This window comes from Anabas testudineus, chromosome 21 (assembly GCF_900324465.2).
Source record: "Anabas testudineus chromosome 21, fAnaTes1.2, whole genome shotgun sequence".
Lineage (NCBI taxonomy): Eukaryota > Metazoa > Chordata > Actinopteri > Anabantiformes > Anabantidae > Anabas > Anabas testudineus.
Window position 1 is genome coordinate 24,113,823 of NC_046629.1, and position 16,677 is coordinate 24,130,499.

The 16,677-nt window shown below is 41.4% G+C and overlaps 1 protein-coding gene across 1 annotated transcript in view; it reads right to left on the reverse strand.

Moving 5' to 3' along the window:
* Positions 1 to 16,677, reverse strand: part of LOC113172858 (neuropilin-2-like) — a 49,800-nt gene that overhangs the window by 27,877 nt on the left and 5,246 nt on the right. Inside the window, exon 2 of the mRNA XM_026375888.1 lies at positions 9,537 to 9,717. Within this exon, the coding sequence (XP_026231673.1) occupies positions 9,537 to 9,717 (181 nt within the window). The remainder of the gene's footprint in view (positions 1 to 9,536; positions 9,718 to 16,677) is intronic.

Sequence of the window (16,677 nt, forward strand, 5' to 3'; positions counted from 1 at the left end):
ACATATTATATTCAGCAGAATAAATAGTATTTCAAAGAATATTGATTGTAAATCTCTCCCAACTAATTTAACTAATCTAAAGCATGGGGATGCAATGCTTTAAAAAGGGTAAAGGTCACCAGGCACCTCACATCTTGTGTTTTCTCTTAGTCCAGGGTTAAAGTTTAGGATGTATGTAATAAAGCGGTGGTCTTTGAAGGTGGAAGCAGAATTAATGTGGAACAAATGACACCAGTTTACATCTTTGCCCTGGTCTCATTCAATAACATTTGTAACTCAGCCTGAGGGCCTTCAATCCACAGGGACACTCACATTTTCCACTGTTTTTTTTTTAAGGGCAGTTCAATATTTTCCTGTTTTCTCTTTGCTCAGAAACTTCTCACACTTGATGTCAACTAAAATAAAATCTACAGTGTTAACATATAACGGTTCATTTCTGCTATTGTATCTATAAAATCATACATATTTATTTTTTACCAACTGAAAAGGTTCCAGGGATTGTTTTCTCCCATATAAAGCCACTGACCTCGACTATTTATATTCTTGTTTCTTTCATCTTTTCTGACCACAAATGTTAAGAACTATCTCCAGACCCTCAGCAGGAGTGTTGCCTCTTTGTCTGGCTACCAAGGACGCACCTGCCTGGCTCTAAAATAGCTTCCCGGAAAGGATTCCTTGAGCAGCTTGTCACGAGGAAGACATTAGGTTCAATTCCAAAAGAGCTCAATTTCAAAACTTACTTGTAGTAACGCAAAACTCTAAAAGGACTCCATCTGCTCCTCTTTGTCCAACATTTCTGACGACTGAACCCTTAGTTATTCCAAAACTGAGCTTTTTCATTTTTCTAAAGCAAAGAAATGAACACGTTTCACTCAAAAGAGCACGACATTGTCTTTTCCCTACAGTTTAAAAGGTACAGTTTAATATTCATTTACATTTTCAAAGATTATCATCTACAACAGGATGCTAAAGTAATGTAGTATGTGACATATATGGATGAATAGAAAAGGTTATTTTAACAACTGTATTTGTTAAAAAGTGATCATGAGTATGGGAGTGCAGGTATTTTATGTGTGGTTCTGCTTACTGTCTTCATTTTTGTGTATCTGACTGTGTGAATCTGTGTGTGTGTGTGTGTGTGTGTGTGTGTGTGTGTGTGTGTGTGTGTGTATTCTGACAGGTGAGCAAGCCCCTGACATAATAAGGTTCATGTACCGCCCACTCTCCCATCATGCTTTGTGACGGCTTCGCATGGAACTTTCACCGCAGTTATGACCCGAGCTGTCACAGCACTGTGAGTGTGTGTGTGTGTGTGTGTGTGTGTCTTTCTATGTTTTTGCACAGTACTTTTGTGAATGGCATTTCTCAGGGGTAAGGTTAGAATTAGTGTTACATTAACATTGGGATAAGGGGCTAGAAAACGCGTGTCCTCGCAACTATGCACAACGATGTCTGCGTGCATGTGTGTCTACGTGTACATGTACGTGTCACAGTTTCTGTCATATTTTCCCAAGAGAACGCCTTGTTCCCGTGACAGACTCGTCCTCCTCTTTTCTGAAATGACAACTTTGTTTAACGGCTACTCATTTCTCGACAATCGTCTTCTTTCTCCTCTTGGACTTCTCTAATTATTTCTCTGTGTCTCACTTTTCAGTGCCTCCTTTTTCTCTGTCATTCTTTGTCTTCCTCCTTTTCTCTATCTGCCCTCTTTCCCTCTGTAGCTTTCTCTAATGTGCTGTCTGACAAATAACCAGTGGCCAAGAGCCAGTGCGTGGGTGAGACAAAGAAGGCAGAGATGGGGAAAAGGGGATATTAGAATTTGTGAATATCTGAATTTAAAACTCTGCTTTATTAACAGTGCTGACGGGCAGATAATGAACAAGACAGATAGATAGGTAGGTATGTGTCTATAAAGCTTCCTGCTCTCCATCACCACCTTTCTGTATTATAGTAGATTCAAAATCACAATTTAGTTTGTTCCTATTTACATATTTTTGTGTTGCTCCTGTCGCACAACTGAGCGAGTGGAAAATAATGATCTGAACGCAGCTCACAGTGCTGCCTGTTAACCTGGTGAGCAGTAATTCCTGTGCTTCGGTAGCTCTAGAGCATCCATCAAACCACTGTTTTATGATGGCAAAAATGTCTGACAAAATAAACATCACAGCAACATCTGTGCAGAGTTATGAGCCATGGCAGAAAGTTGGCTGCTCAACCAGCAGCAATGCGTGAGCAGCCTCAGATAATTGTTTTCCAAAGTCCACTTTTCCTTGTCGGCTCTAAAGCTCTAGACCTGGTATTTTTCAGCCTTCTCCATCTTGGGGGCCATTTAGGAGAAGCTCCGCGTTGACTGTGTCTTGCAGGTGCAGACGTGGATCCACGAACGACGAGAAAAAGATTTCAATTTCAGCCAGCACAGTGTGAATGTAGTGTGAGAGAGAACATGACACTGCATCCACTCTGCCAACTTCTCCCCTCAGACAGACACGGACAGGTGTCCCTTCAGCCCTCCCTCCCTCTTTCCCTCCCTTACGGCTCTGTGCCTTTAGTAGAAAGTAGAAAGACATACACAGCTTACACAGTCAGCAGACATGTACACGAGAGACCTGAAAAAACACTCGATCCTGCACATAAACACGCCGATGCACGCACACAGAGCCTGTGGCCATGCACTCAGATCAGATCTATAAGGGTTGGAGGTTTCCAGTCTATCTCTGTGTAGGAGGAACACAGCTTCTAACAAACTGCTTAATCCCATCATCTCTCTCTCTCTCTCTCTTCTCCCCCAACATATTCCACTGCAGCTGATCAGTGATTTGCCAATGCCTGCTACAGGGATTTACAAAAATCCTGAATTTGATTCTCCTACACTTATCCAAAAAATCTGCTTGGTAAAAAGCTGTGCACAGGACTTTTTCTCTTGGTTACACAAAACGAAATGATGATTAAAAAACAGGACTCATATTCCATAATATACAACACGGTTACAAATATAAAGAAGAACAAGCATTCAGGATTAAAATGTATGCTGAAAAGTGGAAGTAAAGCTAATTAGAAGATAGCTAAGAGATTTAAGTTTGTGTTTTTTGGGGTTAGGTGTGTTGCAGGAGCAGGAAAGCTCTCCAAACCCTGTCTTCCCTGACGTGAACAGTACAGATGCACTTCCACCCCTCCTCCCCTCCCTTCTCCTACTCCTCCCCTCTTGCCTAGGTCTTAATTGCCATTCACACGTTCTCGCTCCCTCTCTTTAGATCAGGAGCTGTCTTTTCACACCTGCACATTTCTTTCAAACATCAGGGGTGCCCACAGCAATTGACGGTGAGCTCTGGAAACACACAGTAAAAAGAGCTGACAGAGGAGCAGGCTTGCAGTAATGTGTGACAGTGTTTTCACAATGTAAAGAACAAGAGAGCAATGAGAACCAAATGTAAGTTCAGTGCACGGTATTAACTGCAGTTCAAGGCTCTTTAATTTGGGATTTATGTCTTCCAAACTGTTCTTCAGTGTTCATTTTTTCTAGCACACTCCTTTGTTTTGTAGTGTTTGCCCATTTTGTCATGTTCTCATGCACATTTACTGTGGCTGAAGGGGAAGTGAAACCATCCGTGTGCCTGCATAAACTTTTTTTTTTGGTGGAACAGTAACAGCATGCTATGATGTCATGTGAATGGGACAATGCAAGTCTGACTCTATGCACGAGATCTTTAAAGTAGAAACGTTAAGCAGTTGTCAGGATAAGAACATTTATAGAGGTGATGGATTCAGCCGAGCCCTCTGACTTCAAAGATGCTTCTAGAAGCACTGATAAGGCTCCCTGAAGACACGATAGGCTGCGGGTCAGGAGCTGCTAAGGTTCTCTTTTACTCACTCCTACTTCTTGTACATCCCTAGAGAGAAAAGACTTTTAAATAATACACGCTCACAAGCAACTATTACACAGTAGAGCAGGGGCAGGATAACAGCTGAGGGTGTGTCCTTAATGTCCACATGTGGTTGTTGAACACCTACGAAGGCAGGAGATGATGTAGTAAACCGTAACTGTTGCCTTAGTCTAGTATTCTTTTAATTATAATTGTTATTTTAAAGTGAAAGTAAAGTGATAATTCACAGTAAGTTAGTCCGAACTATGTATAACACCTATGCAACACTAACACTGTGCTCTTTAATGTACTGTGTTAGTCTGTGGCTTAACTTACACCCTCACCCTCCGAATGTATTGCATTTCCATGTGTGTGTGCAGAGTAAAAGCAGCCGCAGTCAGTCCTTCACTCAAGTAGTAAATAGAGAGTGAGGAGGATGACTGACTTCACTGTTATCAAGTAATAGGCCTATTACTGCAGACAGATGGACAGTGTGTGTGTGTGTGTGTGTGTGTGTGTGTGTGAGTCCTGCAGTAGTCTCCAAGACAACCAATCGATTCCTCATTATGGCTTTAACACACATTGATCAGGGTCAGAGCCTCACACACACACAAACACACACCTGCAGTCATTACAGTAGCAGACATTGATCAGATGCACCTTAAGGCCTCAGGGAGTGTCTGTAAATCACAGCTTTGATATTATCATCATTACCTGCATTGCTTAACTGTGTGTGTGTGTGTGTAAGTGGAATCATCACCATGGAGCTTAACAAAACTTGAAATTTCCATCCTTTTTCAATTACCTTAGGCCTCTTAATCACTGGAGGGTTAACTCTAACCTTGCAATGGATCAGGCCTTTCATAACCCAAATGTAATCCTTATTAGCTCTCCTTGCTGACCAGCCAGAGCAATTTACATAATCTTGCAGACAGAAATAAACCTTGGAGGGACACGAGTTTGGAGTTTCAGGTAAGTTTTTGATTTGTTTATTTATTTCATCGCCTGAATGTAACAACTGTTGATTTATTTGTGGTGTGATTAGCAGCTGATTATCACGTCCAACAACTGCAAGAACGTGTCAAAGCAGTTGTGATACCAGCGTCAGGGGGCACAAGCATGGTTCACATTATTCTGTGGGCATCTGTTATAATTACTGTCTAAACATGTATTTATTTATTTATTTAGATGTATGAAAGACAGGTAAATAAATCTCAGACTGTTTTACCACACATGTGGGTTCCAGGCTGTTCACTTGGCTACTGTCTCAGAAGCCTTCTAATAACATTGTCTTGCAGCTTTGTACCGGGATGGTTGTCGGGACACATGACTCTCCTGCTGGTAGAGCCACTGTGATGTTAATTCAAACATGCAGGCAGCTGCTAAATGCCCACAGCTGGTAACTGAACTTCCACTGTCACTCTGCATGCTGTTCCCATCTGTATTGTATAGTCTCTTCTTCCCTACCTCCACCTTTTATTTTTTCCTTTCCGCCCTAAGGCAGAATGTCACATCACGTCACTCTCCCTTTTTTTCTATCTACCTCCTTTTGGTTTTGTAGCTAGTAGACTCCTATGGCAGTCAGGTGGGCTTGTGTGATCACATATACCAGAATGTTCACTGTAATGTAGTTTCCAGATACAGCATGTTCCTAAAAGATCATATTAAAACACTTGCTCCAGATTACAACAGCTGAGATGAGAGGAGAGAAGAGGAGAGAGGAGAGGAGAGGAGAGGAGAGGAGAGGAGAGAGGAGAGGAGAGGAGAGGAGAGGAGAGGAGAGAGGAGAGAAGAGGAGAGAGGAGAGGAGAGGAGAGGAGAGGAGAGGAGAGGAGAGAGGAGAGGAGAGGAGAGGAGAGGAGAGAGGAGAGAGGAGAGGAGAGGAGAGAGGAGAGAGGAGAGGAGAGAGGAGAGGAGAGAGGAGAGAAAACAGCCCTAGCATGAAGTTGAATGATTGATTGAGCCAGAGTAGAAAGACAAGGTCTAAATCATTAGTGAAACCATTATCGTGGACTGCAGCTTCTCTGTCATATAAATCACTTTTTAACTCACTGCTTTACTTCATACTTATTGTGTAAGCCACCTAACCATGACGTGGTCTACGTGCCTGCCTGAGTTTGTACTTCTATTCTTGTTACAGCTTATTTTATCTTTATACTGTATGTGATTGTGCGTTTGTTAGTATGTCTGTGTTCCTCAGATTACAAACAGCATCAGATTGGGTTGTGGAGAGGTGATGAGAGCATGAAAAAAGTGACAGACGTATAGAAAAAGTCTTAAGGAAAGTCTATAAATCAGAAAGATATAAGATTAGGTGCAGTTTAAAGAGGGAGAAAGAGGAAAGAGAGGGCGATGGAAAAAAAAGAAGAGAGTCTGGTGTTTGGCTTGCTGCCCGTGTTTTCTCAAATGAAATGCTGAATAATGATGGAACACTGCAGAAGAAAGAGGGTGAGAAGAGGACAAGGAGGGAAGGCAAGGAAAGATGACGACTAGTTGTATGGAAGCAGAGACAGGAGACTGAAGGAGTGAAGGAAAGGAGAGGAAGATGAGATGAAGAAGACGAGGAGGAGGAGGAGGGGGAAAGAAGGTAGGACAGTGGAGGGCGCATGAGCAAATGAAAGATGATAGATGGGGGCTATTGGAAAGAGGAGGAAAGAGGAGAGGAGGGAGTGAGGGAGAGGAGGTAGCTGTCAGGATGATTTGAGCCTGCCCTCAACGGACCCTGACGCTGCACATTTCCCTCAGCAGCTGAGTGTGTGTGCGTGTGTGTATGCGTGCGCACGTTCTTTCCAAGCACTCCAAATAGAGATCTTGCTTTCAGCGACAGTAGTGAGCTAAGAGGAAACTGTGAAGCAGACAACCAACTGCTGCCTCAAAAGGCTCCACACTGTGCACTTTACGAAACGGCTCCTGTAGTGCTAATTCTGACCGTTCATGAACATGTAACTATACTACAAGTTTCCACATGGAGAATTTAATACAAATTCATTTGTGTCACAAATATTTACCAGTCAAGAGCTGTGCAAATGACCAAGACCAAAGGAATATGTGTAGGAATAATGTCAGAGACTTGAGTCAGACTTGCTGCAGTATAGACACAGGTTTGGATATGGATATCTTCCAGTTATTTGAAGGGTGACAGCAGGAGTTTTACATTTTGGAAAACATATGGAAACACCAGGTAGCAGGTAGGGCTGATTAATCCAAACACAATACAAGTCACACTCTCATGCACATCTAAGTCTCACAACTTAACATGTTTCATCATTTATTGATCTATCTTGAAAGAATCCACAGCACTACATCTGGCATAAAAAGGTCACAGCATATCATCATGAAAACATCATCCCAACTGTCAAGTATGGTGGAGGAAACATCATGATTTGGACCTGCTTTGATGCATCAGGTGACCAGCTTGCAGTGATTTGGGGGAAGATGAATTTCCAAGTGTATCAAAAAAATCTTCATAATGATGTGAGAATGTCAAAATCCATCTTTTGGAGTGGCCAATCAGAGCCCAGATCTCAACCCAATAGAAATTATAAATTACAAAAGTTATGGAACGACTTGAAGAGAGTCACACACGAGACGTTCAAAGACAGAGCTAAAGCAGTTCTGCAGAAGAATGGACTACAATGATGAATGATGTGCAGGTCTGATCTATAGCTACAGGAGGCACCTGGTGGAGGCTATTGCTGCCAAGGAGGGGGTCAACCAGTTGGCAGATTATAGTTGTAAATACTCTAAAGATCAGATCAGATTTTATGACAAATAAATGCAAACCCATGAAATTCCAAAGGGTTCACATACTTACTGTATATAGCCATGTCCTTAATTTGGTTTTCATAGTCCAAAATACAAAAAAACTGCTGAGTAATAACTGACACCTATCATCCTGGTTCCTCTCATGTGATGGCACCATGGGAAGTCAAAGTGAAGAATGACTAACCATGGTTCTCATTTTAGCAAGGGCACAAGCATTTCTTGTTTAGCAGTCTTCCTGTTAATCTTCCTGCACTTAAATTGCTACAGCATATAAATCTTAATGAAAACATCTCCTTCTCTCTCTCTGACCACCTCTCTATCGATTTTGACTGCAGAGCCAGAGGAGTGCTTGACAAAATGTAATGCATTATAGATTACATCTTAAATTGCAATCAGGACCATAATAGATTAGGATGCTTCAACATAGTGACATAATAAAACAACTCCCGTCGGACTGCAGATTCAAAACATCTCCTTGTGTGAGCGTGCATGGAGGTTTTCTCTTAGAGACAGATGCAACTGTATCGTGACTTTATGTTATGAAGAAAGAGAGCAGAACCATATTGCCTTGTTCACAATGTAGTCTGTGTCTAGAGACATAGATGTGTCCTTTGTTCAAAAACGATGAGTGTGTGCGTCTGTGTCTCAATAAACCAAAGATTAACAGCAGTTTTCTGTTTCTCAAAACTGTAATTTAGAAGCATGAGAAATGGACATGGACAACACTATTATGACCATATAATATAAATCTGATCATCCAAGAAGAGAAATGTTAAATTTGACAAGAGATACTGGGGCAGATGTGTGTGTCAGGGTTGCTGCTGACATCACTGTGTGATCATGGGCAGCATGGGAGAGAATCGTATAGACAGAAGCATCTTGTGCATCAAAGTGACCCGATAATAAAAACCGTTAAGTAAAACAGACACAGAAAAGTGTGTCATTCCCACAGCACAGTGTGAAAGTAAAGCAACGCACAGCAGGTCTTTTCAACCTTTCAGCCTGTCAACAAACAGCCAGTCAGTGAAATATTGATGCTTCAATTTCAACATAGAAATGTCTGAATGATTTCTGAGTGGAGAAATTCGCTTATCTATAATTGATATGGCTGAAATGTTAATAACTGGAAGGGAAAGCACCACAACAGAGAAATAACGGGAGAGCGGAGGAAAAAATCTAAGTGTGTGTGCTTGAGTGTGTTTTCCTATTAGTCTGCCCTCTCGCCAGTTTTTATCTGTAACCCTTCAAACTCATGGTGCCCGTGGCCACATTTACAGCACGACAAACAACAGGAGACTACACAAGTTTTAGCAAAACATTAGTAAAAAGCCACTTGTTACGTGTTTTGTGTATGTGACTGATAACTAGTGACATTTGTTCAGCATTTTTCCAACATTCCCCAGCATGCTCATACATTTTTCTGTCTGCTTTCATCTCTATTTTATTTAGTGCTGCCTAGCTTCCTGCTTTTATTCCTCTCTCACTGTGCTACAAAAGCCAAACAGCCAAAAACAATGATGGACACCAAATCCTCTAATCTGTCTTAATTCTTCCGAAGTGTGAAAATCACGCTGGAACAGTAAATGTGTTGTAATTAGACTCTGATAATTAGAGGCGAGGGACCAAGGGAGGTCCCAAAGTGATTATTACAGGATAGCTAAAGCCAGAGAAACAGGAGGAGAGTGGGCTGAAGTTCACCAAAAACACCCAACTGTCACACAGAGACAGTCTGGTGGAGACAGAAACCAGAGAGAGCGGGAAGAAAAAATGAGGCTTTCCTCTTCTTTCTTAGTTGCAGTCTAACCTCTAAAGAAACTTTACAGTTTTACATCTTTGCCTCTGAACTTCTTTACATCCAAACAAGAGATTAGCCCATCCACCAACTCATCCATCCATCCATCCCATTCTTACCTGCAGTCCAGTTTCTCAATCTCAAAGTGAGGGTTGAAGTTGAGAACGATGCGTTGTGAAGGCTCAGGAGCTGTGATGATCCAGCGACAGTTCTGGTGAGGCGGGTACTCCAGAGGGTAACCAGGTGTGGTGATGTAACCGGCATCACTAGCGTCTAAAAAGCCACCACATTGCTCAGATGCTGGATGAGGAGAGAGTAAGGTAGTTTTAGACAACGAATTATCCTCTTATATATATACATCTTATACATACAGATGTTAATACAATGTGTTATTTAATATGTTTATTTTCTGAGGTCCACTAAATCACATTGTGTAAAATATGGAAATCTTTCAATACAAGTAGTGAAAGTGTCAACACCTTACTCTGTCCCTAATGTGTTTTTAATAGATTTAATTCATAAATTTTTATAAATATTATTTATAATAAAACTTTTTCCAGATGTGATGAAAATAACAAACTCAGACGTCAACCTCAACGTCAGAGGGCAGATAGATTGAAAGGAACTACAGGAGGAAAGGTAATGAAGTAGTAAGTCTAAAGTACTATAAGGGTCAACGCTGTCCGCTTATCAACACTGACCAGAGGAACATCAACACACTGTAAGAACTCATTCGAATTCATTCAATACATGTTTGTCCATGGTGCATGATTTGACACTGGAACAGGGAGCAAAAACGATAAAAAGCAGATAAGACTTGTGTTTGCAGAGACAGGATATAAGAAACAAAGACATGTGTGTGTGTATGTCTGCCTCTGTGTAATGGTAATCAAAGGTCAATGCAGCATCATGATGTACAAAGACGCCATTCTGACCCAAGACTGACACAGACACACACACAGACACACACACATGCTCACATACAGTTCTCCAGACGCCTCAGTTACTGTCACAGAGCGGATCCACTTGTCAGCAGTCATACGTCTGCATTGTATCATCAACAATGCCGCTCATTCACTGCTGCAGATGTATACTGACATAGATGGGTAACTCATATGTATCAGTGACACCCAGCAGCATAACACACACAGCTGTACTGTCTTACATCTGTGGCATCTATTGTGTACCGTGCCGCCTTTCCTGTTTTATAGACTGAGCAAACTTTCTTTATGAGTTGTAGAAGATGCACAAAACTTAACTTAAACCATCAGGAGGGATATATGATGATCTTTGTTAAGTCCACGCCCTTCCAGTTTAATGGTACAGCGAAAACCACAATCTGCCACAACAGACTGAAGAACTAGGTCTAAGTCAGACCCTAAAGGTCTGTTTCCACTACAGGAACTTTTTCCAGGCACCAGGAACCTTTTGAGGAACTTAATTTGTGTAACAGTGTTTCGACAGGAGGAACCAAAATCTAAACTTATTCCCGAGGTTGTTCTTCCCCTCAAAAAAGTCCCTGGTGATTCTGAGTACTGTGAAATCCAGGAACTATTTAGGTGATTGCCCAAAAAATGAGCTGCACGTGGTAAAGGTCATTTTTAGTGCATCTGGTCCATTAACTAGATAATTTGCTTAATCTTTCCACAGTTTTGTTCTAATGTAAATCGCACTTCCCTCAAAAGTAAATACACAGTGGCAAGAAAAAGTCATGAGTATTAACAAATATGATGCTGTTGCTTACTAAAGAACTTTCTTTTTATGGTTGTTCTCAATAAAGACATAAAAGATCCGATTTTTTTGTGTTATTACTTTAGACACATTATATTTGTTAATACTTTTGACTTAGATGAAGATCAGATCACATTTTATGACAAATTAATGCAGAAAGCCAGTTTTTCTTGCCACTGTAACCGTGGGAAGGTTCCTGCACTTTAATTCCTGGGAAAGAAAAGTACCAGGAACTTTCTTGTGGAAATGCTTTTACACATATTAAACATAGATCAGATATTGAGTCAGACATTTTTGATAAATATGTATCTTCAGCACTACTTAAATTTACTTTATGAAAGAACGCCTTTATCCAAAGAATACAATCAATCCCTGATATAATTTCCTGTTTAAAGAATTTTTTTCAGCTCACAATCAACCCGACAGACTGAATTAGTGTTTCAGTCAGGGCTCACAGTTTGTCTGGAAAGAGCAAAGACGCTTCATAGAAAACTGCATCGACTGTGTGTGTCTGTGTTTGTGCTATGACATTTTATTTATTGCTACTGTGCTGTGTGTGGCGATTTAGCCAAGTCAAACTAAACAGCAGAATACAACATGTTTTAATGCTATTAATAGACAGACAGGAGGAGTCACACATGCACGCAGCAACAACATTTTATTTAAAACTTCAAAACAAATTCAAACAGGTTGAACAAACACACACCGTAACACGGGTCATGGTTGTATGGATGCTCATGGACTGATGCACTCACACAGTCAAGAACCAGCGAAGGAAGATGAAAGTAAAGGTCATATCTCAGCGCACAGTGTGATTGGCACCTTGGCATCTATATCTAGTGTCTACCTCACACTGTCTGCAAACAATTAGTGATCAGCTCTCTGTCTCCGCCTGTCACTCCTTCCTCCAGCATGCTGTGAGCCAGCTAGTCCTGTCCATCTCCTCCTATCTGTTTCCAATCTCCCTGGTGACATACAGTAATACAGGAGTACAGTTACAAGGCCTACATAACCCAGCCAGATGCATTTCATCTCAGCACCACCTGGATTAGTGCTTAGCCACTCTGGAATCTCACAGCAGCATCAGCCAAACACCACTTTTAGCACACCGCTTAGCTAATGAAAACGCTGGGACGTGCAGCACAAGAAGGAAAAATATAGGTTATGGGAAAATATGGGAGAAGTTTAACAAATGAATAACCCACTGCTTGACGCTCATAATGGGTTTTAAAAATGTGTTGTCCCGGTCATTTATTATATTTGCTTCACTTTTCAACTGACTTCACTTCATGTTCCCGTGGATCCAGAGTGGAAGGAAACAACAACACTAACACCTGTTCAATCTCATACAATCCAGCTCAGTAGCCTAACTTTCTGGAGATTTGCTCATTCATCCACATCATTATCATATTTTCAATGCGAGCTTCCTTTACTTCCATTTTTCTTATTTTTTCAGAACACCTTCTTCCCCTCCTGCTCATCTTTTTTCACCTCTGGCACGCAGCCGATAAAGACAGCACCTCCAAGTGTCTGATGAATAGGGCTTGTGTGATATAGAGGCAGATGCAGTGTGTGCAAGAAGTATAGTGCCTGCTCTGCTTTAAGGGTCGATTAATCTCTGGACAGGCACACAGACAAAGTCACTGAATGATTGTCTCAAACAGGGCAGAAGGTGACACAATTTTCCGGTAATAATTGGATGGATAACATCAGGTTCTCTTGCGTGTTAATTAGATTTTTATTTGATTTGTATTGTTTGTTCACTTGGTACATGCACACACACACACACGTATACACATATAGATACACCCGCACGATGGATGATGCTGAGTTGGAGCACATCAGTCTTTATAATGTAAAGTTCCTGCAGTGATAAACTGATTTACAGGAGGAGTGAAACATCCGTCTTTTGGGGGGAGACAGCCAACTGCTATCTTTATGTTAAAAACTGTATAAATAGGGCCTCCAAAAGTAAATCTATAGCAATGCTCATTTGTATTCCACACTCCAGCACAGTGACCTCTATGCTGGGAAGAAAGTTCAGCATGTGTGGTGTCAGTGTGTGTGTGTAGGTGTCAAAACAGAAGAGATGCTGAGTTAGGAAAAAGCCTGAATTCATGCCAAGAATTGTCAAATAGGTAAAACACCGAGAAAGACTGTCAAAGCACAACAAAAAGAGAAATAACTGAGAGAGAGAAGGTAAAAAATGAATGACTGCAGTATTAAGAAAAAAGGAAACATTAGTGTGTTCAGACTTTTTATTCAAGCAAAAGTCTGAATACTACAAATAAGGAAAATAATACTTAAAAGTAGTAATGTAATAATTGTAAACATTGTCGTTAATTCCCATTATTTAACACTCAAATGTAGCACAGCAGAGGTGTGAAGAACAGATTGGAAATACAAGTATCTCTAAATTATACTGAAGCACTCAGAGCCGCCAGACAGCACTCTGTAAGTGCAGTAAACATACTTAGTTACATTACACAACAGATTTAAACTTCTGTGGTGAGTTGGTACATAACCACGGTATAAGCTGAAACAAAGCATCACATCAAATATCATCTTTTCTTTGTCTGTCACTCCTCTTGACCCCAGACTTCAAATAAGAAAAGTTTCTCTCTCAACCACATCAGCGTGTGTGATCTTCAGGGACACGGTGTATTTAGACCACATATTCACAACAAACGCACAAACACAATCCGCTGAACACCACTTATCCCCCTCTGGCTTACACATCAATGAATTTGGACCACACACACAGGATGAGCAGCAGTAAACGATGCTAAGCAGCCAGGCAGGGCTACGAGACAGGTCACTGCATTATTTATGGCTCTCTGCCACGTTTAGTATTGCATCCTGATAACACCTATTCAGCAACTTTTCCCCACATGCGCACAACTCACCACAGACACACAGAGATGCAGCCGCACTAAAATGCCATAAAATGCGTTACAGAAAATGCATGCACAGCTGCACACACAGCGAGGCACACACAAACAATCACACAAACCCGACGGGAAAGACACGGAGCCGCTTTGCAAAACTAGATCCTTGTTCGTTGGCCCCAAATGCTAATTCTCTGACCTTGTTTCTAAGCTCTCTTACAGATTCATTTTCCCTCTGAGTAAGGAGTCTGATTTGACTCTAAAGAGACATTTTTCAGCCTGTCGCAATCGATTTGCTAGTCTGTGAGAACTTTACTAACGTGTTGGACCCTAGTCTGCACTCATTTTCCATTGGCCATAGCCCATAATGAAAGCATTAGTGGTTTAGTAAATGTTTGTGTATGAAAGTGAGAAAGTGTGTGTCACCCAGCTAAGCTACCAGAGCTCGTAGAGAGAGAGGCTATTATTTAGCAGATCAACTTATTATCCACCAACCAGGGCCCCACTATTCAAAACAGCACAGGGAGTCTCATATTCTCATTACTGTGTGACCTTGTTGGAGATGGGTTCCTGAATTTAACAATCAATAGACATCTGCATCAAAGCCTAAAGGGAAAATACTAATTGCAATAACTATCTACAATGCATTTTCAGTAGTGCGAATTAATCCCAGCATCATAAAAAAAAAACAGTATCAAGAACACATCTCATACATCTGTAAGAAAAAAGCTTTTGCTTGATTCTGGGAATGTAAGAAACACCAAAAGCAACTGGCTGAAATGTTGTGTTTGGATCAAAACGAAGGAGCTTTTAGTCATAGAAACCTGGGGAAACCACAGGAACGGACAGAAACAGAGCGGAGAGAGAAAGAAATGGAGAGAAAGGCAGAGGAGGACGAGAGAAAGAAAGAATAACGCCAGAACATCTGTCTCTCATCATCTGAAAAAGAGAAAGTCAGCAGCTCAGAAAGTCTCATTGGACAGAAAATGGAAGTGAAGCACACACACACACACACACACACGCTCATACACACACACACACACACACACACACTCATACACACAAACAGGTGGGATTGTGCTTTTCTCCAGGTGCCCTGCATTAAGCCACAGTGGAAAACTACAGAGAGGACTGTGTGTGTGTGTGTGTGTGTGTGTGTGTGTGTGTGTGTGTGTGTGTGTGTATCAAATACAGAGAGGGATGGTGGAGGACTACAAAGGATCCGAACAGCAAGAATGATGAGAAAGTGGAGCTACAGGAGACAAAGAGTCATAAACACGAAGGATGAGTGTGTGCCACAGAAAAAGAATCGACATGAGAACAAGCTCCTCAGCTCAAGAGCAAAGACTACCTGATCGGAGAGGCTTTAGAAAGTGGAGAGAGAACGTGACAGTGGACGCGAGAAGATACAAAGAGTGGTTTAAGATCAATAACAGAGAAAGTAGCACCGACTGACTGAAACGCTTAGAGAAGTAGAAAAGTATGAGACAGAGGAGAGGGTGACACGATGTTCAAGAAGAGGTGTCAGGTTAAATGAATGGTGGCAGGTTTAGAGACCAGCTACATTACTAACAGCCGCAATGTGCACAAGTTTGCTATGATAAATGATTTGTGTTGCATTTTACTGCTTAGTCTCCAAACTATTCGAACAGTCTGATGCCACTTTTTGTAGCAGCAGCATTTGTCTCTGTGCCTGCTAAAATACAGTAATTACAAATCTTTATAAGATATATCCTGAAAAGCAGAAGGGCCCTTGTCAATCTCTGGTTTCCTTGACTTCATCTTACAACGTGCGCAGACATATCTTTTCTAGTTTGCCATTTCTGACCAAAAGGTCAAATGCTATGTCAGTCTAAAGGTAGCTACAACGTCTATATACTGTAAATAAAGGTTAAATACACACAGGCACTCGTACTGAAGGATCCTGGCGGTGGTAATCTGGGCACGTCTTCGGCTGCATTACTTTAAGTAAAAATAATAAAATTACATTCTTAATGCCAAACATCAGCCTGTAAGAACTGAGTCATTCTTACAAGCCACGTCTGTGAAGCTTTGTTCTCTTCCGGGCACAGAAAACGAGGAGGAGAAAAAAAACACATAGACTGAGAGAGAGTTGGAGAGAATGGGCACAAAGTGAAAAAACAATGAGTGGGTGAAACAGTAAAGAGATTTCCCACCGTTGTGAAGTGGGGCGAATAGAGGGTGAAGGAGGTTTCTTAATCGGAGCGAGGGAAAACACTGACACGGGGAGATGTGGAGAAAGAGACAGAGCGCACTATTAAAGGAGGAGGTGAAGTGCCGTGAAAAGAGGAAAACAACAGGATGATTCAGCGTGAAGAGAGAGAGAAAAAGGAAAACAACCTGTGGCCTTGCACGGCACCGCTCCAGAGGGACTACTGAGGATACGGAGTGCTCAGCTAGTACAAGCTCACACACACACACACACACACATTTGTCTGTGTGTGAAGGCTTTAAAAGAAGGGAGGACAGGCAAATATCCTCATTTGAAGGATGTCCATGATTCCCCCTGCCTCCGAGGACACATTCTTCACAAAGATACAAACACAAAAACACACTCACACACACAATTCACCCCATTTTCTCTAATTACTCCAGTCATTACCACTGGCCAATGAAGACA